Consider the following 26,624-nt stretch of genomic DNA (forward strand, 5'->3'; position numbering starts at 1 on the left):
GAGAGAGGGATAACAAAATACATCAATAAGAGAAAAGTCCAAAACGAAACATAAAGATAAAGTTCCCCCGTAACAAGCCTATAATATATTCTTACAACATAAACTCGTGCATTAATGTTTCATCAATCTGATCTTGTTCCTTTGTTATTTTTAGGAGAATGCATATTAACTACTACATTCTTGATAAACCGTACTCCATATCCTATATTAAATTGGGACACTCCTTATAAACAATTGAATGAATATCATGTTGATTACTCCATGCTTCACACTTTTTGGCTACATATATTTTGCATCAACATTATCTTTACAATCACACAAAGTTTCATCCTTGTGCAATTCCATCTATATACATTTGTTGGTTATCCTTCTAATATGAAGGGATGTCATTCATATGATATAAAAAACAAAAACGTCTTCTTTGTCAAAAGATACCACTTTTCACGAATTAGTTTTGAGATGAAGTAATTGATTTGTTTCATGTTCTTGTTTTATGCATTCCATTTGTTGTTTCAAACGAAAGCCTTTGATTCAAGGCTACTGGTTTTTGTTTCTAATGTGGATGCTGTTGATGTCACAAAAAACTTAGAAAGGGGAAATATTGAAAATATTGTGGATTTGCATTGATTTAGATCTTGTTTTACCACCTACTAAAAATATTGTTTATAATTAGCCTTGCTATTGTTGAAAAAGCACTAATGCTACCGATAGTCATGTTATCCCCCGACGTTCTTTCAAACTGACCAAACATCCTTCATACTCGAAAGACTTTTGTTATAATATCTTTTAATTACACCTTGTCAAAATTCTCTTTGGAAAAGTATTTGAATTAAGACAAACTTACATCTCGTGGAGCTATGAATTAAGATTGAATTAGAGACTATAGAAGTTAGTAAAACTTGGTTGGTTGTTTCTTTATCTATTGGGAAACACTCTATAGGATCACTACAAGAAATCGGGGCTATTCTGACACAACAATAGGCGTCAGTGAAAGTAGCGTTGAGAAAAAAGTTCATCCCTGACGTTAAAAAATACACATCGACCAAGACAAGTAATCTCGACGACGTAGTTCAAGACATCGACAAAAGATAAATTAAATATTTAATTCTCGCATTTCTTCGATATATGTGCGCGCATGGCGTCAGAGAAGATTAAGGAACTATCGACGTCTATATTTACTACGTTGGGTGAAAGTCTATAATGAAATAATTGTTCAACAAAAATGCACTACACAAATCAATATATAAAATACCAATCTCTACGAAGAATCAACACGATACAAAACATGTAACTGAAACAAGCTTTTCAAGTTTTACCTTTAATAAAATCAACCAATCATACTGCAAAAAAGAAATCCCCAAACCCAAGATGAAGTATTCAACTAACATTTTTATTTTTGAATTTATGGAACTTTCAAACTATATAGTTAGAAAATTAGAATCATATTACGAGGAGAATTGAATTTCTGCAAAAGCGTATGATCACCGTGCATTATAAAAAGTAAATTTTATTTAACAAAATATAATACTAATTATACGTTAGTAAGGATAAACAAACATACAACTCTAACATGCTACTAACAAGGTTAGAGAGAAGTAGAAGTTACTCTTAAATATTTCAACCTTCACAATTTTCTCTTTGAATCTCAAACAATATTCACACATAACGATCTTGAACTCCTTAATGAACCTTGAAGAACACACGACGTGATCTTTCCCTTCATTCTTTTGGATTCGTTGAGGAGTTAAATGTGTGAGCTTTAATTCTTAGGAATAGGGAGTAATTAGAAAATGAATAATATAATATGTTCTATAGAAGTAAAAGCACTTTTCATGTTCTAGTGACTAGAGAAGGAATTAGATTATATTTGGAAAGAACTATAATGAATAATATGTCCTTAGGGTAATGAATCCATTACTTATTTCATTCATTAATAAGGGACTTTTCATGGAGTTTGATATGAACATAATACTAAGTCTAGAGATTTTGATCTAGATTGTTATCTTTGGAAAACAATTTTGTTCATATTAAGGAGTCGGGCACCTGCCCCCTCACATTTCCAGTTTTTATATTTTAATATTAGTTTTGAAGTGTCAAATTACAATATATCTTAAAAATTCGTTATTTTGTTATATTCTGTCTTTGGTATAGTAGTTGTGTCCTTCCTTTGAAATCCTAAGGTATTGGGTTTAAAACTCATCCATTATAATTTTTTTTTTTTTGTTAATCGTGTCCCCCTACATATGATTTCTGGATACGTCACTGATCTTATCTTATGTAATCTTAACGATTATCTATTTCTTGAAATCAAATTAAGATGCATGACAATACCCATGGTTATTATCAAACTTTTACTACTATCCTAACTACTTGCATGATATGTTAGTAATTTAATTTTATAGTTCCAATTAAACGTATAATTAAAGATTGTGAGAAATTGCAATAATTTCTCATTTTCTTGAAGTGAGAAATTTTCCTCAATATAGTATAATTAATGAAATATTATTTCACTTATCTTATAGGATCATTGCTTCAAATATGGGAGTGATGAGCAAGGAAATAAGACATAAATTTTTTTTAAATAAATTTTATTTAAGACTTTAAGTTTGGCCACCGTTTTCTAAACGGGTGTTACGAGGTGCTAATGTCTTCCTCGTACACAAATGACTCCCAAACCCAACTCTATTTTTCGCAGACCATTTTAAAAAAAGAAATTATTTACTTATTTTTGGTGTCCAATCACACCCTAAAAAAGGATTGATGGCGACTCTTTTTTTTCTATAAAAAAATAAAGAAACTCTTGTGAGGACATCGACCGCTTCGCGTCGTCTCGAGCATGTGGCGACAATTAGACTCCAAATAAATTCTTGCACCCTCACTATTTTATCACTAATAAACAAGAGAAAATGAACTAGAAGAGGGGAAGCGAGGATTAGGGATGAGCTAGATGGAACAAGATTGAATTTGGATGATATGAGATGCTTTAAACTGGAAAATTAAGCTTCATTGAGCTACATTTACGGTTGTTGAACTTAGGGTATGACGTCTGACATTTGGAAATAGCGTTGTGGCATTATTCCATTATTGGGGGACAATTTCGTGTTAAAATGCTTAAAAAAAGGTTATGTCGAAAAAGTGGGACAACATTGCAATATTGTCTGATCTTTTAAGTTGGAACTTGTCGTTCAAGACACCCAACGTTGTAATGTTACCAAGATAAGACACCCAAACTCCATCCACTTACTGCAGATCTTTTAAGTTGTAACTTGAACATAAACCACTTGTATGTCAACCACATAATGTTCAATTAACGTCGTATAGTTTTGGATCTTAATTTATTAGATGGAATAAACGTTGTCTATATGTCAAATAAAATACCTATGATTTAATTAAATAAAAATATTGTATTAAATAAAACTACAAACCACGACGTTTAGAATATTAAACAATAAAGTTAGTTTTTAGACAAATGGTTGAAATTGTGTGTCGATGATGAATAGGACGAGACGATATTTATAATATAAAAGAAAAATGAATATAAAATAATGAAATGAGAAAACATAGGGTGTGATATTTAATTTAAAGGGAACTTTAATTAAAAGTTGAAAATTAGAAAGGAACTCAACTATTTAACTCCACAAATAAAACTGTTTTAGGCGTAGGGCTGATTTAAACATCCAACGGCTCATATGTTTCCTCCTTAATTAATTTGTAACATTTTCATTTGGTCGTAAGATCTTATCAATATGAATTAAAACCAAAACCACCTTTTCTTTTTCTTTTTCTTTTTCTTTTAGCCTATTTCTATGACCTTCATCAATATAATAATAATACTCTTTTCATACCCAATTTCCAACCAACTTTCTCATCATTCATTAATTAACACATAACCAGAGATATCCAAATGGGATTTTGTTTTGTATCCACACAAAACTTTCTATTTAATGCTATGAAAATGGGACATCAAATTCCTATATCTTCAGAACGTTCTTTGCAACAATTTTTGCTCCATTTAGTTTTATATTCTACGGATTTGTTCATGTTGTTTGTTAGGGGCAAGTACCAACCAAACCCAACTCATAACAAAAGTTTGATATTATTTACCACAATCAAGATTAAGTTGTTACCATTTGCATGCCTTAATCACAATCACTTTACTCCTACTCTTTTCTTTCTTACGTCTCATTTACTAACTATTTGATTTCTATTTTCTTATCAACAACTTAAAGAATGCACGACTTTGTTTGATAACCATTTAGCTTTCTTTCTTTGTTACCTTTATTCCTAATGGTGGTTTTAAAAACCAAGTCAGATTTTAAAAAATAACAAATAAAATAGCTTTCACGAGGCTAAGAATTCAATAATTGTATTTAAGGAATATGCAGCAAATCGTTGTAAAAAATGGAGAGAAAATAAGTCTAATAAAGGTTACTAAATAGAGACGTAAATTTTAAAAAAACTTGTTTATGTTATTTAGAATTTGAGTAAGGAAAGATAGAAATTGTGGGATGTAGGGTTAGAAAGAAAAGGGTTGGAATTAATTTTTTGAAAAGGAAGAGAGAGAGAGAGAAAACAGTGTTGAAATTGGAAATTGAATGTGAAAATATTAAATGATGATAAGGTGGTGAAAAATGAAAAGCTGAAACAGTTTCTTTCTCATTTCTGTCTTAATTAAATAAATAAATTTGCTAAATAGTTGTTTTTAGTTATAGTTAACAACCTCTATGTGCCTACACATAATTCCTACACATTCAACTTCATAAACATTTTTAATTTCTATAGAAAAACTTTTTTAGAAATGTCTCCAAGTTTCAGTTTAGGATTAAATTGTTTGTGTTTGTGAGTATTTGATGTTTAAGTTTCAATAAGTAACATTTTCTATACTTTATAGTATAAATAAATAAACATTTCATTTACACTATTCTTTCAATTTCTTATTTTTCTTACATCAATCAATATCCTGATAAATTACTATTTTATAACCTTATATATCAAACAATGTATATTTAAAAAAAATAACAAAAGTAAATAAATAAACCAAGGTAGTAAATTTATATTCTTTTCAAGTACTAGTATATTGAACATATACTTGTGAGAGAGGATCAATATCCTAGTTTGAATGAATATCAGTTGAAATTAATAAATAATAACAACACAATCAAATTTTGAAAATGATGTTGATAAGAAAAAAAAATTTAAATATTTAAAAATCTATTGATGAGATATGATGTAATTAGTGATATATTTCAATAAAGTAAATTCGATTTGTTTTTAATTTAAATTATTACAAAACTAAAATGTGAAAGGGAATATTAAAATGTTAAAAATGTTCCGAAACGTTTTTAAAATATAATTATGGAATATTACTAAATTTGAGGATATTTAAGAAATATTAATTATATAGTAAGCTAATTTCCTAAATCATTTTAGAAAAGATTTAATAAGTTGTTTGAACTTTTAGATTTGGGCTTAATAGATTATTTAACTTTTAAGTTTGAATACAACAAGTCTTTTGAATTTCAATTTCTTTTGTATCAAATTATGAAGGTTGATTTTGATTGGCTCAATATAAGAGAAAGGTTACCCTCTTTTCTTATATTATATAAATTTTTAACTAATAATGCATGTTTAAAACTGCGTTTGAGTATAAGAACAAATTATTTATTATGTCATTACATTGATGTCAGAAATTTTCAAAAGTTATTCCAAAATTTGAAATCATAAAAAATTATTATTTTCCCCATATGTTTGAATAACTATTCTGAATTTTTTTTTTGATAAACAAATGATTATATTGGATGTAAGGATTATTCTTATTCTCCTTATTATTTGATAAACAAATGATAAATTTGTATTTGTATGGAAATATATAATTCAGTTTGTGTAGCATTAATATTTTCTTGAGGTTGCATTGAGTTTTAATATGATGAAATTTTCACATCTATCTTCTTTCTTGTTCATCTATGGCTAACCTTGAGATCCCTAATATACATCTTAAAATCGTGCAATGGTTAACAATATCAGACTTATTGATGGAACTGTAAGAAATTACGTGTTTCAATGAGTTGAAGCTTCATCTGGATGCTTTAAAATGTGAAAATTACAAAACTGATTTAAGCATTCATTATATAGAGGAATGATACTATAGTTTTTTTTTTTTTTGAAGTGCAGCAGTTAATTATTCATTATATACATTCCACCAATGATTGAAATGATTCATTTAGGTCATATTTCAAGAAACGTTCAAAACCACTTTCAATAGCATTCTCTGCAGTTCAATCACACCCAAAGATATTCCAAATCCATTTACACAAAAAGCACACACCAAAAATAGCAAGAAGTGATACAGTTTTGCTAGTTTTTTTTAGAACATATTTCATTGCTAGTTTTCAGAAAGTAGCAGGTTTTCTGAGAAGACGAAACTGCGGCTTACACCAAGGATATTTGCTATCTTCATGACTACAGATTGCAATGTTGCTGTTGTCGGATCGACGACGGAGGGCAGAGATGGCACACACCTCGGAATATATTCCTTCTTACCCAAGGTTGGTGCGTAGAATGTTAACACAGCACGACAGAATATAAATCTGGAAAAACAGAAGATAGGATCAACAAAGAATAATTTGATAGGTGTCTAAAGTCGGATCAAGAATCACATCTCTCTTTCAATTCCTCTTGAGATCAAAATATCAAGATCAGTTATAAGGGATGCCCTAGTTCAAGCATGATGTTAACAATTCTAATCTCGTAGGACCACGACCATGTGCAGCTATTGAAAATCTTTTCAGTCAACTTTTTATAGAACTAAAAGAGAAAAGGTGCTGACTTGTTAGCCTGATTATAAGTTCTAGTTGGCCATAGCCTACAGAAAATCAGGCAACCTACCACTTTTGAACATCTTCTTAGCTCTTCTTTTTACCCCAACTATTCTCCATTTACTTTCATCTTCTTTGCCTACCTTCACACTTTATTTTTTTCCTTCATATGTAAATTACATGCACCTTTAACTCTCAATGCACATTGGATTTTTAACCGCAACTGAACTTTCTTCAATCCAAAATTGGCAGGTTGTTTTGGCTAAAAATAGTGGGGTAACTGTCTACAACTTGTGAGCTATGATATGATGATAGCCATGAAGAAAAAAGGAAATCAAAATTCTCCAAACCCCACTAATTCAAAAGTTAAGACAGACAAACAAGTTGGATTGGAAATCAAACAATTTATCTTATTTAGTCAAGCAGTTCATTACATGTCTCTACCATCCACTGTGATCGTCAAATGGTATAGCTTTCACACTCAGGGTATGCTGAGAATTTAGGAAAAAAAACAAACCGGTAGATCTTACCTCAAGAGAAGTCGCCTTATGAATGGATCATTCAAAATCTGTGCCCAAACTTGGTCAAGGCTCTCTGATGTCACCAATAACTGCCCCCACTCACTTAATGACGAGGATAGCACGTTCTCAGCTTTACTAAATGTATCCTAAACCATTTCTTTTTGTAAATTTTTTGAAATAAAGTGTCAATTATCAAGCATATAACATGACGAGATTTAACCATACCATTTCAACATCAGAGCCTGAGATACCAAGCAATAGACAGAAAGCATGCAGAGGAGCTGTGAGAAAGAGGGTGAAAAGGCTTCCATGACGAGAATAATCGGTAGCAACAGCATGAGTAATAGCAGTGGGGGATAACAGCATTGCAGCTGGCTCTCCCTTTTCTGCTCCATGAATAGTCTGACAAGATTTATAAAACTAATTTACTTCAGTATAAGAACAGAGCAGCATGCATATCATTAGATAATGGGACTAGTGAAGAAAATGGAAGATGATCTTTTCCTCCAAGTCATATTTAGAAACCTCAAACAGGAAATTCGTTCTAAAGCCAAGGCATAAAATAGTAAAATCTAAAAAGAATAACCTCAAGGTCGACATACTGACCTCAAATGCTTCACTGCCGTCACTATCAATAACTAAAAGAAATGGTCTTCTAGTAAATGGAACCAAATCACTTGGATATATGCAGCTTAATCCTGAAGAGGACTATATATTATAAGAAAAAGACTACTCTTCACCAATTAGAGAATTAAAATGGAAGTTGAGGTTTTATATGGAAGGAAAAGCTTCGAATCCTTTAACTAAACATGTATTCAGATTCACAGTAAAACTGAAAGAAACAGCCTTCCTGTAAATAAAATTTTAAGTGAATGAGTTTATGCATCTTAAAATGGTTAATGAATTATAAGCCACCAAAGTAAGCAATTCATTTCCAATTAGAGTGGATGTATAAAATGTAAGATAAACTAAAGAAAAAAATGAAGTTAGAGACCTAATCAAGTAATTCTTGCACTTTAAATTTTAATTATTAGTTGCCACCACATTCTTGCAGATGGGTTAGAGACAGTGTTGAAGTTAGCTAACTTATACGCTAAGACCATCTCTAAAACGAAGGCACTTTGTCTCTGTAATCAAGACCATCTATTTAATGAACAAAGATATCATTTGACTATCTCTTGTGGTCCGAATCCTATCCTGCATAAAACCTTTTTCCTATTACTAGCATAAATTATCAACAACATAACAAGAAGAAATGCAAGTAATAGATGTGGGGAGAAAGGTACAAAAAGACTAGCTCTCCTAATCAAACGACGAAAAAAAAATCCACCCATTATGATTTAATATTCAATCCCCAATATAGGAAAAGAGAGGGATATATCATGAAAAAATCAGTTCTGGAAGCCCTAAAATGCCAGGAGCCCGTCAGGCACACTGCACACTCTATGTAATCCTCAAAAGCATAAATGTCTCTCTTTGAGTTTGCACATGCACTGTAAAACTGACGAGTTCAAGTCTATCTATAAGTAATAGCAGTAATTATCCATAAAAGCTAAAAATGAAATCCACATCAGCATGTTGGCCAACCACCTTGTTGATCACGAAGGCATAATTCAAAAAAGCAAATATAGATGATGCCAAATTACTGTACCCTCACTGATTCAAAATTCAATTCAGGGACCAATGAAAAGATCTTCAACTGAGTTACATCAAGTAAATGTTAGATACCTAGATTAGTATAGGGTAAGGGTAAAAGGGTAATTAGATTTGTTGGTAGTTAGTAGGTTATAAATAGGAAGTTGAGGAGAGAAGAAGGGTATGAAGAATTTGGTGAAGAAATTAGGGCTGCAACATTCCTTGAAAGAGAGGAAGGGCAGAGGGTTAGAGTTCTTTTACTTTTCTTTGAGGTTTAGAGTTCTTTTACTTTTCTTTTACTGCTTTTATACTGTAATTTTCTGTTTGAGATATCAATAAAATAGAAACACTATATCAGTGTTCTATCAGTAAACTAGAGACACTTTTTCCTTACAGGAGAATAATATCCAAAAAGACATTGGCCAGTTCTCTTCTTGATAAGAAGTTGGCCACATCTAAACAAAATAAATTGTGTATTGCATCTTCATTTTGAAGTAGATATAAAAAGGGTATTGGTATTGCCCTCCAATTCGCAGAAACAAGCTTCAGATCCAAAAGTTGGACATCCAAAATGAAAAATATTTAGTTCAATGAGACAGTAAAATACCTCCTTTTCCACGAGTGCCAAATGATAAGCAACCACTTTGGAGACCTTTGTAACCTCCTTCAACCTGACTGCAAGGAGACTTGGTTTTATCAATATTGTCCGCATTGTTGATAGACTCACACCCTAGATCAGTGCCAGCTGGGGAAGATAAAAAATTCTTTCCACTGCCTGAAGAAGTTTGATATTGAGGGAATTGCAGTTCTCAGTGAGAAGAGTAAAAAACAATAATCTAAGGAATTTAAAATAGAACATTAACCTGCAGCTGACAAATATATCAAGAGAACCCCATCACTTGCCATCTCCTCACAAATTGTAGCTAGAACCTGCAAAGTAAATCTCACATACTTGAGATTATTACCAACTAGTATTCCCAAGTAGATATTTTCAGAAGCATGCCACGGTCTAAAATCAGTACTTGAACAAGTCAATATAACAAATGGAACAATGGGTTTCAGGTGTATAGACAGTATGCTTATCATACTAACTGCTAAAAAATGTGTCACTGAAGGACGGTATAAAATTGACTTCCGAGGATTAGATGGGAGAGTAGGATCAACTATATCCTGTGAGAAGTTACTGCGGCTTGGCCCAGTACCACCATTCTGCCCACTTCTATTATTTGGTCGATAAAAGGAACCACTGGGCTCCCACTCCAGGCTCTGGATCATCCTGAAAGTGTCTAGCGTGAGCTCAGAAAACTTGACCTGAGCATGGACCAGAGAAGGAAAGATGGATCAACAAAAAAAATGTAAAGACTATGTTGAATTTGTCTGAAATGACTTCATTGAGACACTTCAATGAAAAAACATATTAAGTTCTCTTTTAAGCCAATAGGAAGGTCTCAATACCTAACCTCATTATGATTGTAGCTACTCAGAATAGCATCCTGTAACCTCAGGTATCTCGTTGTAAGCGTTGGAGGAACAGGTGTTAGAGAATCTGGATGAGGCTCTAACACAACACTATATCTGAAAGGCCTGATATTCATAAAGGCTGTGTCTGCTTTCAAAAATTTCATTATTTCCTGAACTACCAGCTTCCATTCTCTAAAGTCCGTTTCCTAGAACAGCAGCCCAGATTCATTATTCGCTTATACCAAGATCCAAATGATAAATCAGCAGCCATTGATGAATTTGAGCTAAATGAATTTACAAAGAGAACAGAAATATAAGCACTCCCAATCAAATCTAAATGACAACTTTTTTTTATCATTAATGAAATATATGCATATGCATCTGGTTAAGAAAGCAAATACAAGAAACATGGAAAATGTGTCTGCCCAGAAGAAAAGCAAACACCAGAAGTGTGAAAAGTAGTAAAAACCGGGATAAAAGAAAACATCACAAACTATGTAAAATGTATATCTACATGTATTAAACAGGCATCTACTTTTTTTCTCCTTTTATTTTCTTTAATACAAAAATATGACTTTCATTCTGAAAGTATTGAAAGAATACATAGACATACAAAAAGAAAAAAACCCACAAAAAGAGCTGAACAACAAGAAATGGCGTCAAACTACCAGAAAGGTGTCTAGTTAAGAGACATAAGACCTAGCTAACTACCAATAAAATAGTGACACTTATAATAATATATTATCACTTCAAACAATTAACTCCACGGATAAAAGTTTACAATCCAAATATAAATAACTTATATCCAGAGTTTAAATTATTTGATGAATTTGAAACAATCAAAGAAAATTCCATTAATCCCATACAAAGATCTAGCTTCATGTAATATTACTCTAGTTTCTTACTTCTGGGGTATTTTGTACTACGTAAGGTACATTACAAAATTCAGACCTCAAAGAACGATTGGTGAAGCTAAAACAATAAACAATCAACTCAATTCTAATCCATTGGTCCAGCATTATCATCTTTCTCACAAAGTCATACTCATAAGTCATAACCAAAAAACTTAAAGTGAGATAAGTAAGAAAATCACCTGGAATGTTCTCTTACACTCATCGAGCAACATTTTGAGCTGATTAACCAACTGGTGCACCATTTCTCTTCGATTCAGAACCAGGCACACCATCAGAAATCTGGACAGGAATCTCAACTGCTTGTTCGCAAGACTGACATCTTGAAACAATCCATCCTTGAAGTACTCTCGAGTCAATATTGCTTCATAAAATACGTAAGACTCAGACAAATAGCTCGCTTCACTGGTCCTCATGTATTGCCCAAAGTAAAGCTGAGCAATTCGTGAAGCAATCTCGCCAATCTCCCATCTCTTTAGCCCTGCCTCGACCAACTTCTGACGATTCTCTTGCTGAAACTTCCATAACTGTGTGTACACTTTGAACGCCTTGTGGAAATACGCATCGTACCTGAAACCGTTTAGAGCCAAATTGCCCAAAATTCTTAATTCAATCTTAGGAGAACGGAAATAAATATCGACCAGAGATTTGGAAATGGGATTATTCAATTCTTCAATAGTTGATAAACGAATAACCCTATGAAACTCTTTTCAAATTACAACTAATTCTTAAACATATTAGAAGAAAGTTACAGCAGCACGTAAACGTAATCAAACACCCAGGTAAGAGTTAACATTCCCTCTGTAATATTTGATCGATTTCGCACATGATTTCTCCAATAAACCAAACAATCGACACTGAAAAGATCAAGTTGAAGAGCGGAAAATACCTATTGCGCTCGTAATAAGGCAGGTCCCTGATCTTGGAGAACTTCCGGTCAGCTTTGTCAACAAGAGACCAGTAGGCTTCGCTCACTGGAATGCTACTGTTGATGGTGGTGCTATTGGCCGGATTTCCCGGCTGCGACATCTTCGCCGAGCTCGGAGTCTGGCTATATAGTATCACCCAAAAAATGGCTGTTTGTTCTCAAGGCAAAGCGATTAGTCCCTAAAGAAGAGAGAGGTAGGTGATATAAAGGTGTGCCTCCGAGGGCGGTGGTCGGAGCTGGTGGAGGGATAATCGGAGGAGTTAAAACCGGGAAATTCCGGGTTAATGGAGTATGGGATTCAGAGTAGAGGGATGTACCGGAAACCGGAAGGACCGGAGGGAGGATGCATTCCCTTCCCGGTTTATTTTATGAAGTCGAACAAAAATATACCTTTGCAAGGGGTAACCAGTAGAATAGCAAAATAAATTGTTTACTTTCTGTAAATAACAACTTTTTATTTAAATTAATAAAATAGCAAAGTTAAGAAATATGAAAAAGAATTACACGAACAATGTCTTAAATGTCAAGTGAAACAATTAAATCTTAAATATAATTATTCAAGAAACCACAAATATCCTATAATTGAATCAAACTACCGATATATAATTAACAACCATCATCATTAAAACTCCACATAATTTCTGCAATTGTTTCGTATCTTTTACAAATTGTGCGAGTTCATGCATAAATGATTTGAGCCTTCACTTCGTCCTCTTCAAACCATTCAAAGTCTTCATACATTTAGTACAAATTAAGGAATTTCTTCTTGTCGGCTCCTCTGACCGAAGACTCACGTGTCAGACAACCTAATGAAAAGGGATAAACTGTATAGATGCTAAAATTACCAATTTCAAGCTTAATGAAAAAGATGATATCAAATTCGTTAAGCAAATAAAATAGTTAGTAAAATCTCATAGGTATAAGTTATCAAGGTGTTGTAGGAAACTTTTCTTTTAGTTTGTTCTCAGAGATACTAAGGTGTTGTAGGGAAAATCAACATAATCAAACTGGTCAATTTAATCGACAAATCGACTTTTGTTAAATTAAAAAATAAAAAATAAAACAAAATGGAACAAATTAAATATATTCAAATTGATATTTTCCTTATATTTTCCAAATAAATTTTTTTAAGTAAGTTAATTAAATATATTTATTTACTAACCATAAAAATATTTGTAAGGAGCTCAATCAAATATTTTGGATTAAATCGAATTTATTAATTTTTTTTGTTAATAAAAAAATTTAAAAATTATCAAAACAAATTAAAACTAATAAAATATTTTCCTATATCAAACTAAACCGTTGTTATGAAAAAATAGCAAAACTAATAAAATTTTAATTTCAAACTTCAAATTGTTATTTGTAATTAGTACAGTTTTAGGGGATGATAAAATTTTTAATAAAATAAGTGGATACATCTTTGGACGATTGTAGGGATGATAAAATTTTAAATTCAAATTATTATTAACAATATAAATTTTAAAAGCAAATAAATAATTCTTAAATTTTAAATTTATGTTTTCGAGAGGATATGATCGTCTAAAAGAATTCAATATTGTTATAAAATCTAAATTCAAATTCTTATTAAAAGTATGACAAATATGCATTATGTATTATATAATAAAACATCAATAAATATTATGTAGAACTTTACGAAATAGAGTGATAAAATTATATTAGCCATCATTTTAGGGGTAGCAAAAAAAATTAAATTCAAATACTCATTACTAGATATATGTTATGAATTATAGAAATAAATTGTTAATCAATTGATTTGAAATCTAAAATTCTAAAAATCGGGTATAAATTGGAGACATAAATCTAGGCTGGGTTGTTGTGCAATTTTATCCAGCCCAAAAATAAAATTTTAGTTAAGATTTTTCAAAACTAAACGTTTGCGAATACACTCTATTGTCATATCCTACATCATTTTTAATCTATACACTATATTTGTTGAAAAAGAATTTTCCTCTATAAAGGGCTATAATTGGTAAAAAAAAAAGAGTAAAAAATGTCCACAGCCGACGGTTTTACCATTAATCTTTAACATTTTGAAAATTTGCTACTTTTTAGTTTGTTATCTAATATTTTACCATTCTCGCGGTTATCTCTCCTTGTAAGTACGACATGCTTCAAACTTGGGAATTAGGCCCAAATAAAAAACAGTCCCAACTTCGAAACCAAATAAAAATGTTCTATCAAATTACATTTTAACATTTCTTTCTTCTTCCTCTTGTTGCCCTTTTTCTTTCTCTCTTTCTTTCTTTTGTCCCTTTTTTCTTTCTTATTTCTTCTTTCCTTTTCTTTGTTTCGTTTTCTTCTTTGCATCCTCCTCTTCTTCTTCCTTTTTTTTCTTTCTTTCTTTCTTTCTTCTTCATCTCGTATGCGCTTTTCTTCTTTGTTCTTCAAATCTTAGTAAAGAGAGCATTATTGGTTTATTTGTTATGTAATAACTTTTCCAAAATAAAAAAATTGTCCAATAAAGAACGAGGGGAAGAAGCGAGAAACAATGGTAGAAGCCACAAAAAAATTGAACGAATAAAAAGAATATTAGTTGTGTTGAATGAGAAACTTGAAAAAGAAGTTAGAAACTAGAACATGAAAATATATATAAAAAAAAAAAAAAACTACCTAATGATTGACAAGGAGCTAGAAGCTAGAACATGAAGTTAAAATGAGAAGATATCAAATGATGACCGATAAAGAACTAAAAAAATGAGCTAGAAGCTAAAATGAGAAGTTAGAAAGAAAAACTAGAATGAGAAAATATCAAGGAAAATTGTCTGATGAGAAACTAAACAAAGAAGTTAGAAGCAAGAAAGAAAAGCTAGGCACGAGAAGCAAGAACTCGTTTTAACTTCCAAGCCCTAATGCATGGTTTAAGGATAAGATGGAACTAACACACAATTGATTGACGTAAGCAAAAGGCTATTTTTCATTTAAATTTAAATTTTGAATCAAATTTCATTTAGAATCCTAAAAATGATCCACCCGTACAGAAAAAAAAAAAAACTCAAAAACTGAAGTGCTAAAATGAACAAATGAGAACTAATATTCTCGTTATGTAAAACACATTTATTCTATTATATGTAGCATTTTGTTAGAAATGTCCCGTCTAGCTCAAAGATGCTGATGACTTGACCTGATTAGTCGAACTATTATAATTTTCATTTTTCTCACTCTTGTACTAATTGCCCTCGTAAAAGCTCTTTCATCATGATTTTTCCAACATAACCCTATCACAAATTTTAAATTAAACATAATCTCAAATTACTCAAGTTTTTTTTTGTAATTTTGACTGTTACATGCATCTACACATATTTTTTTCTTCTTCTCCTCAGATTGATTAGTCATCTTCACCCCGTCTTATTTAAGTACCTTCATTTATGGATATCTATTTACCATGTGGTGTGTTTCAAATTTCAATTGTTTGATTCATTCTTTTATTTGTTTGTGATCGTTAATAGAAATTAGTTTCCTTTTTCGTTAAGGCGTGCGTTGTCATTTGTTTTTCTCGATTATGGAATTATTTGGTACCTCTTGTATGTATTTTATGAGTATTTGTGAGATGTTTCATATTTTATGACACTGATTGAATTAGTGAGATCATGATTCACTCAATAACAAAATATATAGTCAATGGTTCGCTCAGAAATGCTTTGTTGATGAATGAAAAGTAACAATTGTTCTCATTTTTCATATGTTTAATTTAATTTGTTAGAAGTTAGTTAAAGTATAATATATCTTCACCCTTAGATTAAGCATAAAATACAATTAATGCAGAAGTCTTGAAAAGCGGAAGCGCCTCTTGATTGCTACGAATGCGGCTTTTGGAATGGAACACTTGCACATAAGCTACGAGATTCTAGTACTACTTGTTGTACATACTTTAATTTTGGGGTTTTCTGCTTGTAGTAGTTTATGAATAGGTGTTGTATTGTAGTGTTTTAGGTGTTGACTTTAGAGTGTATTTGTTGTAGTATACTATGTGGAAAGTGTGTATTAGTGGAGGAATTTGTTGTACACATACTTTAATACTTTACATATTATTTACTTGATTGATATGTGTATTTCTGTAGTATTATGAAAGTGTGGAAAAGTGTATTTCTGTAGTTTGCCATGGAAGTGTGGAAGTGTATGTGCTGGTTTTGTAGGTTTGAATTCTATATAGCTAGAAATAGTATTAGTTTGTCATTGGATGTGTGGAAGTGTATGCTTGTTTTGTAGGTGTTGATCTTCTGCCTTGCAGGTGAAATATGGAAGTAATATATAAGGTTTTCCATAGAGTGGTAGATAGCTAGCAATCATGCAACAATATATTTTTTATACTTTTTTAATATTTCATGTCGTAATTCGTAACAAATAATGTCGATTTCGACACCATAAAAAATAATTAAAATAAATAAATTAAAAAAACAAACAATGCTTTGATGTCGGTTTAAAAACGACATTAAAGGAAAACCGACACTAAAGGTCAACAATTACACCATAAAAAATGTTGATTTAAAACCGACATCAATGTCCATTAATGTCGTTTTTAAATTGACATTAATGATGCATTTGATGTCATTTTTAAATCGACATCAAAGCAAAAATGGCATTAAAGGCCTTTAATAACGCTAACATAGATGTCAGTTCCGAACTGACACCAAAGGCCATTAATGTCGGTTTTAAACTGACAATAAAGAGCAAATTTCTTCTAGTGCTTGCTCCATATTATAAGTAGATTTTCATTTAGCTAACTGCTAAAGTGAATTTATGGACTTCCACTTAGTGTTCAGTCGTTATATTCTCGATAGTCGAGCCCCATATTATTCTCGATAGCTGAGCCCCATATTATTTGCAATGGAATGAGTCCTCACATTATAACCCTTGAGCAGATGAACATGAGAGCTTTTCCCTTCTCGTAACACGAAGAAGTGAAAGATTAGCTTTATTACTTGTCACCAGGGAGCATTATTTCATGGGAGTAGATGTAAAGACAATATTTGGAAAAGTTCTTTTCAACCTTTTATGCTACTAGTGTGAGGAAGAAAATCTATGACATCACACAAGGAAATGATGAATCACTTTACGATTATTAGGGGAGATACTTGGCTCAGTAATGCCAAGTTTTTCACCATTAGGTACATAACCATATGTTGATTCAATATTTATATGGGTGATTGTTGCAATGAGATAAAATGATTATTGATGTGGAGGCATGAAGTGCTCTTAAGGATAATACGACAACTAAAGTAAATAAATTGATTTCAACTATGGTAGCTAGCTCCCAACACTTTGAAATGTAAATTTATTAGGTCCCTTCCTAGTTTGTAAAGGGTATTAAGGTTATTACATATTAACTGTAATTTGAAATGTTCAAATTTACTTTGAAAATTAGTATAATGTATGGTGATACATTATAATATAAAATTTATCTTTTAATTGAACTTTATTATATAAATTTAATTTTGTATATGATTTAAAATTAATTTATGAAATAATAAATATTTGAATGAGCTCCAATATTAGTTTAATACGAATTAAATTTGCAATAAAACTATAGATTAAAATTTATTACGTATATGATACAAATTCAAACAATAGGTTATGAGAGAAATTCATATATGAGTATGATTCAAATCTATATTAAATCAAATATAAGATATTTAATTCAGAAATTAAATAATTGAAGAATTAATTAATAATTTAGTTTAATTCTATTTAATTAAATTAAAACTATTGGTTATGTGAGAGATATTCATCTAAATGTGATTTAAATGAAATATTAATTAAACGTCATTTAAATGAAATATTAATTAAACGTCATTTAAATGAAATATTAATTAAATATGATTTAAATAATTATTATATATATTAACTAATTATTTTAGTGTTAATCTAATTTAAGTGGAATTTTCAAATATACTAATTAAATTGAAACTAATTACAAACTATAGCATAATAATTAAACTCTCTATATAGCACATTTGAGTGTTTTTGTAAATAGTTTCAATTTTTTTGCAATTTGAGACCATTAATTTAAATTAAGATAATAACTCCCATATATGGTAGTTATTTAGAGAATGTGGGATGCTCACGTATTCCTACATCCAAGTGGCAGTGATTTCTAATTAAATATTAATCAGATTGATTTAGGAGTAATTTACATAAATATAGCAAAATCCAAAATATTTATGGTCTGTATAACAAAATAAGAAAAGCTCATGATGCGAGATTATTTTTTCACAAATTCCATAGATGCCCTTGCGATTTATTAATAATGTGTCATCTTGATGCAATTAAGGTCGAGATCGAATAACTAAAGGCAAAAATGTTCATTCCGAAGCATTTCAAGGTAATGTATGCCCGAGATTAAATAAAATAAAGACAAAATTCTTTCATCCCGAGCCATTTCAGTGCAATTAAGGCCTGAGATCGAATAACTAAAGATAGAAGTCTTTCATACTGTAGCATCTTAGGACAATGTATGCTTCAGACTGAATAAAATAAAGGTAAATTTGTTTCATCCCAAACCATCTCTCGGTGCAATTAAGGTTCAAGATCGAATAACTAAATATAAAAGTCGATCGCTCCGGTTGTTGAGGTGTTGTTTCTCTTCAACAATTAGGACTTAGTGTTAGTAAGTAGTGAATGAAAATTATACTCAATCTAGGCAATATATCACTAAACATGTTCACTGCATGCGAATTGCTCACTAGACCTTCATATCGCATGACAACAAAGTCTTCTTGAGTACAAGTTTTCTTACTACTTGTCCAAGTGCAAGTGAAATGGTAGGTTTACCGGGGTGATTCAGGGTCGAACATAAGAAATTGATTCAAGATATTAATTTTAGGTATTACTTGTCATCTAGGCAATATAAAAGAATTAAACAATAATGAATGGTATAAAAGAAATACAAGAACAAACTACCACTAGATATCTATGCTTAGAGATTCTATAAAAGGGAATATGGATGACAAAATAGAAATGCGAACTAACTTGTATGCAAGAAAGAACAAAGGAATGTCTATGCATTATAATGCGATTAAGTAACACGACAACTTCAATAGGATATATCTCGCTCAACTAACTTATAATTAAGGAGTGCTCCTCCCAGAGTCATTAAACGCCACATATGGTCACCTCTCAGAATCCATATGATTAAGTGTGCTTAGGAGAGATATATCTAGGAGATTTCACTTATAAAACGTATAGAGCTTCGCAATTAAGGACAACAACCTCTCGGTGCCTAATGTCCACACTTGTTCATCTCTCGATATACAAATGATGGAAGTTATCTCACTAAGGTGGAGTTTGTCGTGAAACTCCCCCTTGCACGCATTAGCCTTATCCTTGCTACTTGCCCTCTCAAGTAGTTGACGATTGACGTTGGCTAAGCGATGAGCATATCCTAACTAATGCGATGAGAATTATAAACTAAACTTCTTATCAATAACTTATCGCTAAATTAAACTACTAATAACACATTGACAAATGAAAAGTAAAGAAGTATTAAATTGAAAAGGTATAAACAAGTAATATATTAAAGAATTTAGACATTCGACCATTGTGCTATAAGAACAACATATATTACAAAGAAATACAAAAATGACAAGAGAGGAGAATGGAAAGTATTACAAGTTACAAAAACGACGGAAGGACAACTCCCTTCCGTCTCTCTCTAGGTTTTTGCCCTTGTGGGCTTTTTAGTCCATTTAGACCATCTTTTGGCCCATAGAGGCCTCCTTTCTCTTGGTAGAGATGAGGTCCTTTTATAGGTATCTTTTTGTTGGAAATTTCTATTACTTTGATCATGGCAGTCTTGATAGCAGCCTTGTCACGTCACACCCATCTTCAACTACCATCCTTATCATCTAGTGAATCTTCCCCACGTGCTGATGTGGTTCCTCATCAAGTGGTACTGTTAGCGCCAAACGAGTTTCCATCGCGTAGTCTTTGTACGAGATGTCACTTGCATGCGATTCACTAGTTTCTTCCTTTCAAACCATCTCGCATTAAGACATAGAAATCACGTAAAATAAGCATAATGCATATGTAAGATGTATTTCTAAATACTTTGAATTTACAAAATAAGTTACGCGTTTTGATCCTCTTCTTATGCTTTTTGGCCTTATTATTCTGATAAAAAAAGACTATAATAACGAGTATTTATACACATTATCAGAAGTCTTTCATTCCGAGGCATTCAAGACAATGTATGTTTTTTCATCTCAGACCATCTAGTGCCACTAAGGCTCGAGATCCAATAACTAAAGGAAGAATTCTTTCATCTCGGAACATCTTAGGGCATTGTATACCGAGATCAAATGAATTAAAGGCATAATTCTTTCATCTTGGAACATCTCAGTGCAACTAAAGCTCGAGATCGTGTATCATGATCTACACGATCATTTATATTTGAAATTCATCGTTTAAAATGGATCGTGTAGATCTACACTTCTGTCTTTCATCTTGGGTCATCTTGGTGCATTGTAGGCTTGAGATCAAATGAATTAAAGGTAAAATTCTTTAATCCTGGGACATTTGGGGGAATGATATGCCTGAGATCGTGTATCAAAATCTATATGATCATATATCGTGCGCATGTGGTCAATTTTATCGCGTGTTGATTAGGATAATTTTGGTATTTTACATTCTGGGCTTGAGAGTTTTTTTTGTTTTCAAAATTGTTGTATATAGTGTAAGTATTTTTCCGGTTCGTTATCTTTTCTAAAAAATTCTTAATTTAATTTAATTATATATTATATTAAGTTAAAATAGAAAATAACCAGTTTACGCGGGAGTTGCAGAAAGATCGTATTCTCTCTCATGTTCTCCATCTCCATCAACCAATGTCTTCTTCCTTTTATTGATACGTAGAAGACAAAAAGAAGAGGTTAGTTAACAAAAAAAATGTAGAAATAGTTATGTAATTTTTCTCTCTACAAAAAGTTCTAAAAATCACATTCCAACACTTTGGTTCCAAACCAAATCTCAAAATTGCTTAGAGACATATTGAGGTTTTCATTTTGGTAAAATTCTTACCATTCATAACTTTCAATAAGATGATTGGTAGATTCAAATACGACCTAAAGTAAGTAATTTCTTGTTATGAATTCAATTTCATATTTTAAAATGCATGCTTAATCTTCATTTAAAAGACAATCGATTGAGTTAGATTTTAGAAATCAATTATTATTTTGTATTTTAATTGTCAATGCATGTGTATTTCAAATATGAATTAAATTTGAGTTTTGGTATGTGTGTTTTCTTCCTCTATTTAAGAGCTTTAATCCCTTCAAGTTGAACCCCAAATGCCATCAACTGCTGGACATGTGACTAAATGCAATACAAAAATGGTAAGTTTTAAACCAACATGTAGTTTCCACCCATTACTTTTCTTTATCAACAACAAACTAATAACTAAAGTAAGCATTTTAAGATCGGGTTAATAATCATTTAGCCGTGATTTAGTAATTACTTAATTTTGTTTTAAAATTAAATCTACAAATTTCACTTTATCATATTTTAAATCGGAGCGAAAATTTGAAAATCTAAAGGAAATTTAAAATTTAAAATGATTAGGAAGTTTTGTTTTCTAAATTTACCTAAGATTTTAATTGTTGTACTTAACAATGATGCATGTCATTGCAAGAATATTTTAATTTCAAAAATAAATAAATAAATGGTTAAGATCTTAATTTTGAGGTTTATATTCAAATTTATTTATTCCCAAACGCACGAGATGTTTTAGAATCCAACTTTGAAAAAGAAAAAAAAAGTCTTAAAAACTTAATTTTATCCAAACTTACCCTAAACCATAAACTAAAAAATAAAAGCTAATATCTCTTCGATAATAATTGGATTTTTAGTGGTTGAAAAATGAAGCATATCAAAGTTTAATTCCATTCCTGCAATTTTATGTTAGAAGGTTGTCTATTTTATAGGAAGATTTTTAAAAATGAAACCAAATTTAGAAATTAGAAAACAATTTATTATTACTTTTTGGAGAAGATTTTGATTAGAAATTCAAATGTTTATTAAAAATGGTGTAGAAGAAAACGTAAATGAGTAAGAAAGAAGACCCAGCAATGAAAATAGTATAATGGTAAAAGTAAAAGGAAGCAAAATCATTTCAAAACTAAAATGAATATGAAAAAACGAAAGTAGAAGTCTCCTTTTTAGTACACAATTGGTGGTGGGGAGTAGAATTCATTTTCATTACTTCATTATACATTTTCAAAATAAATATATATATATATATATATATAATTTGTAAGAAATAGCAAAATAGAAAAAATGTTTATGTATGAATGAGTTTTTGTTTTTAGAAAAGAGAGAATGTAAAAAAGAGAAAAGAAAAAGAAAAAAGAAGAAGGGAAGAAGAAAAAGAAAGAAAAAGATAGGATAAGGCAACAGATTTGTTTCCTCCCGAATCTCTTTTTTCTTTTTTTGTTTTCTCCCTCACTCAAATATAAAACCTCTCCATTCTTTTTTCCTCTACCGCCGCCTATTTCTCCACCTTCGCCGCACTCAGCAACTCCGGAACCTCTCCTTCCACTTCATATGGACTCCGTTGGAATCCCCGATCCCTCTCCCCCCTTCAATCCCTTCAACTTCAAGGACTACTGTTCTCAAGAAATTTGTTCAGCCTTCTGTCCACAGTGGTGCGCCTTCGCCTTCCCCCCGCCGCCGCCTCTCTTCGGCCTCGACGACACCGACGATTCGGGTACCTTCTTCTCACCTCTTATAGTCGCAGTGATCGGGATCTTAGCTAGCGCCTTTGTTTTGGTCACTTACTACGCCATCGTCTCGAAATATTGCCGGCGGAGAGTCGACGACAGTGGCGGAGGCGGATCCGGAGATAATTTGGAGGCGGATCGAGTGGTTAATGATACACGGCAGTCCGGTGCGGGAGCGGGATTGGATGAGGCGCTCATTAAATCAATCTCGATTTACAAGTTCAAGAAGGGGGAAGGATTGATCGAAGGAAGCGATTGTTCTGTTTGTTTGAGTGAATTTCAAGAAAACGAGAGTTTGCGATTGCTGCCTAAATGCAGCCACGCTTTTCATCTCGCGTGTATTGATACTTGGCTCAAATCCAGTTCCAGTTGTCCTCTCTGTCGCTGCAATATTGCGTCTACGAATCCTCCGCCGCCGTCCGTGACGGCGCTAGGTTACCGCCATAGCAGTGACGCCGCCGTTGTTGTCATTCAAGATTTGTCCGAAAATGTAAGCCTGGAGGCCGTCGTGGTTGAAGTCGTAACCGATTCGAGTAATCAAGAGGAAGGAAGTCTAAATCGAAATTCAAACTCGCGAAATTTGGATCAAGGAGATGAAAGAACAGGGAGAAGTGGAGAAGAATCTGTGGGTTCGATTAGGTCAGTTTCAGAGGATTATCAGTTGTCTGCATACGGAAATCGAAATCTCTCAGTTGCAGATATATTGAGCATCAACCACGAAGAGGACGAGGAGGTTGAAGCTCCTGTGGATTCACCAATGGCAGCGGCAGGTAGTGGTCCGTCAAATGGCAACGGGAAAGAAACGGAAAAATGCAGAAACAGAAACGGGGTTTTGAATTCCGCCGTGAGAATGTCGATTTCATCTGGAATCTTTTCTTTCGCGAGGAATGCAAAAGGGAAGAGTTCGAATTCACCAATTTGACATTAAAAAACAAAAAAAAAAAAAAAAAAAAAAATCAAAGAATCAAAGAATCAAAAAACAAAAATCATTTGGCAAAGATCTACGAAGAAATTTCTTTCTTCTTCTTCTTCTTTTTTTTTTTTCTCTCTCTCTCTCAAAGTCAAGATTGTCGGTTTGGACGGTTCTGATTTAGTCCATCTGGCAATTTTCGAAACATATAGAGTTAAAATATTAATGATAATAGAGTACTAAAGTTAAAGGCTATTGTAACTAAAGAACTTTAATTGTACCAATTGGATTGGTCTTCTTTCACCCTTTTTATTTTCAGTTTATATTTAAAAGTTATTGACTATTTAAGTTTACTTGTATCATAATTGAACTTACGAATTTAACTTATAACTTTACATAAGCTAATAAATATTTTTCGTACCCTTGAAGAAGCAATAAAACTTAGATGTATTTGGAATCCATTTCCAAATGTTTAATTTTAAAAATTAGAGTGGGTTTTTCATTAATTAATTAATTTCTTTGTTAATTGATTATTTTAGTGTCATAGAAGGAATAGTGTTAAACCCAAGTACAATATTAAATAGAAACAAAAAGCTAATGAGTGGTACTTACCATTATTAATTACCATATCAATAATATAATGTTAGGAAGAAAAGTAGAAGAATCCAAATGATTAAAAGTAGAATTGTAGAATAGTAATGTGAGTATTTAATTAAAAGGTTAAATAATAACCAAAATGGACCCATTGAAAAGAAGAAAAGTGAGTCCAAATAGTTGGTACCATCACACTTTACTTTTATTGCAAAAAAAAACAAGCATCCTGTTCATGGGGTTTTCAGTTGGTTTGGTATATGAACTTACAAACTACTTTATGTAACCTTTACTAAACCCAACCTCCCTCATTGCTTCTTCCATAATAAATTCAATTGAATCATCTGCATCACTAACTTCCCTTTCTTTTTTTTCTTTTCTTCTAATGGTTTCACCCTATGATCTTTTCAACCTAAGTACAGAGATGTCATGACCACTTATTGTACTGATATATAACTTTTTGTTTTTACACTATTGTTTACAAACACTCTTTCTACATGGTTATTTTAAATGTGTCAAAGTTTTTTATCATCTTTTTTTTTACATGTAGTGATAAAGACGAAAAATATTTTGGGTATATAAGTAAGCAACTATCTCCATTAGTATGAAACCAACATCTCAAAAGTAAAGCCATGATGAAAACAAAGAGTAACATTTAGTGGTGTTGCAGCTTCAATTAAAACTAAAACCGCACCGAACCGAAAAGTACAAAAAAATCTCATCCGAAACCAAATCGAACCCGCACATCTATGTCAAACCGATTTGAAAAAAAAAACATTTTTTAAACATTATACATAAATAAAAGTCCTACAAAGTTACAAACATATATTAAATTAATTTTACACTTATACCCTACGCTAAGTTAGACTTGTATAATTTTTTATTTAAATAAAGCGATTCATATCGGTTTTAAAATCAATTTCGATTTCGGTTCAGTTGTGGTTCAATTTGTCAATAGGTTCAATTTTGAACACCCTCCATGCTTCCTAAACTATGATACTATTGTTCGAAAGAGCAGCGAACCCTGCCATTTTCAAAGTGAACCACGTCTTTCCTTTTCATCGTCTCTTCTTCTTCTGCAACTTTCCTTTACCTTCCCACTGTCCTTCTTCTCTTCTTCTTCAAATTTTATTTTCTATTTTTTTAAAATTCATGATTTTTGTTTTCAATTAATTATAAATCTTTTATTTTTTAGAGTGTTATATGGTTCAAAATCGTGTACCAAATACAAAAGATTTTGAAAAAAAATCGTCTAGATTTGAAAACGATCGTATACTAAAATATTATGAACGCGAGTGATTAATTAACCGCGTGTTAACTAAGCATTTTTTGTATTTTCATTACGAGCGTGTGAGCTTTTTTCATTCTTCAAATTATTTTACAAACTGCTACAAGTTTGTTATATTTTTTAAAAAAATTCCATATATTTATCTCTAATTTTTGTATTTGTTTGTTGCTTTTAAATTTTATATTAAAATTAAAATATTATAATTTAATTAATGTTGAATATGATGGGATATTTGTACAATTTTATGTGAGGGTGGCCACCTTGAATTGTATAGTACCATAATTTTAGGTCAGTAGTAAATTAAAGTGTGATCTCAATTTGTTCTTTTAGGAAAATATTTGGTCAATTTCTTTTTTAAAGAAGGCTAAAGGTTTTATTTTTCTTATATAAAAATATAGAAAGGAATAAGTTTGAGAGTAGAAATAAATAAATAAAAAAGCATAAAGAATAATACATGCAAATTGGAATAAGAAAAAGTAAAACTTAAGAATGAAAGGAGAGAACCCTGTCAAAGAATTGTGGGAAAAAGAATCTACAATAAATAAATATTTTTTTTTAAAAAATTGAGCTACAATTCAAGGTTTTTTTTTTAAAAAAAAAGGTAGAATCTTGAGAGGAAGAAAAAAAAAACAAACTTAGGAAGATAAAAAATTTGTAGAAAAGAAATGGAAATAAAGTTGAATATTAACTTGAGAGGGAAGAGCATATTTAGTAATCACTTCATCAAAAAACAACAAAAGAAGTTGGACAAATTAGAAAAACACCTTCAACTATTGTGATGGTTGTAATTGCACATTAAAATTGTTATTGTAAGAATCATACGTTTAATAATGG

The 26,624-nt window shown here is 31.4% G+C and overlaps 2 protein-coding genes across 2 annotated transcripts; one reads left to right on the top strand and one right to left on the bottom strand.

The window, feature by feature from the left end:
- Positions 1–6,194: 6,194 nt before the first annotated feature.
- LOC101206987 (protein SCAI) lies at positions 6,195–12,641 on the bottom strand. Its single transcript, XM_004138882.3, has 10 exons — positions 12,233–12,641; positions 11,526–11,913; positions 10,432–10,638; positions 10,064–10,282; positions 9,835–9,901; positions 9,579–9,746; positions 7,943–8,034; positions 7,562–7,738; positions 7,346–7,482; positions 6,195–6,587 (listed from the first exon to the last, which is right to left on the bottom strand). The coding sequence occupies exons 1-10, from the start codon at positions 12,370–12,372 to the stop codon at positions 6,383–6,385; spliced, it is 1,800 nt and encodes a 599-aa protein (XP_004138930.1). The 5' UTR covers positions 12,373–12,641; the 3' UTR covers positions 6,195–6,382.
- Positions 12,642–22,616: 9,975 nt separating this feature from the next.
- LOC101202992 (RING-H2 finger protein ATL52) lies at positions 22,617–24,214 on the top strand. The gene has a single exon (XM_004138948.3). It carries the CDS (start codon positions 22,826–22,828, stop codon positions 23,921–23,923), a length of 1,098 nt encoding a protein of 365 aa, XP_004138996.1. The 5' UTR covers positions 22,617–22,825; the 3' UTR covers positions 23,924–24,214.
- Positions 24,215–26,624: the final 2,410 nt, after the last annotated feature.

This window comes from Cucumis sativus, chromosome 2, assembly GCF_000004075.3.
Source record: "Cucumis sativus cultivar 9930 chromosome 2, Cucumber_9930_V3, whole genome shotgun sequence".
Lineage (NCBI taxonomy): Eukaryota > Viridiplantae > Streptophyta > Magnoliopsida > Cucurbitales > Cucurbitaceae > Cucumis > Cucumis sativus.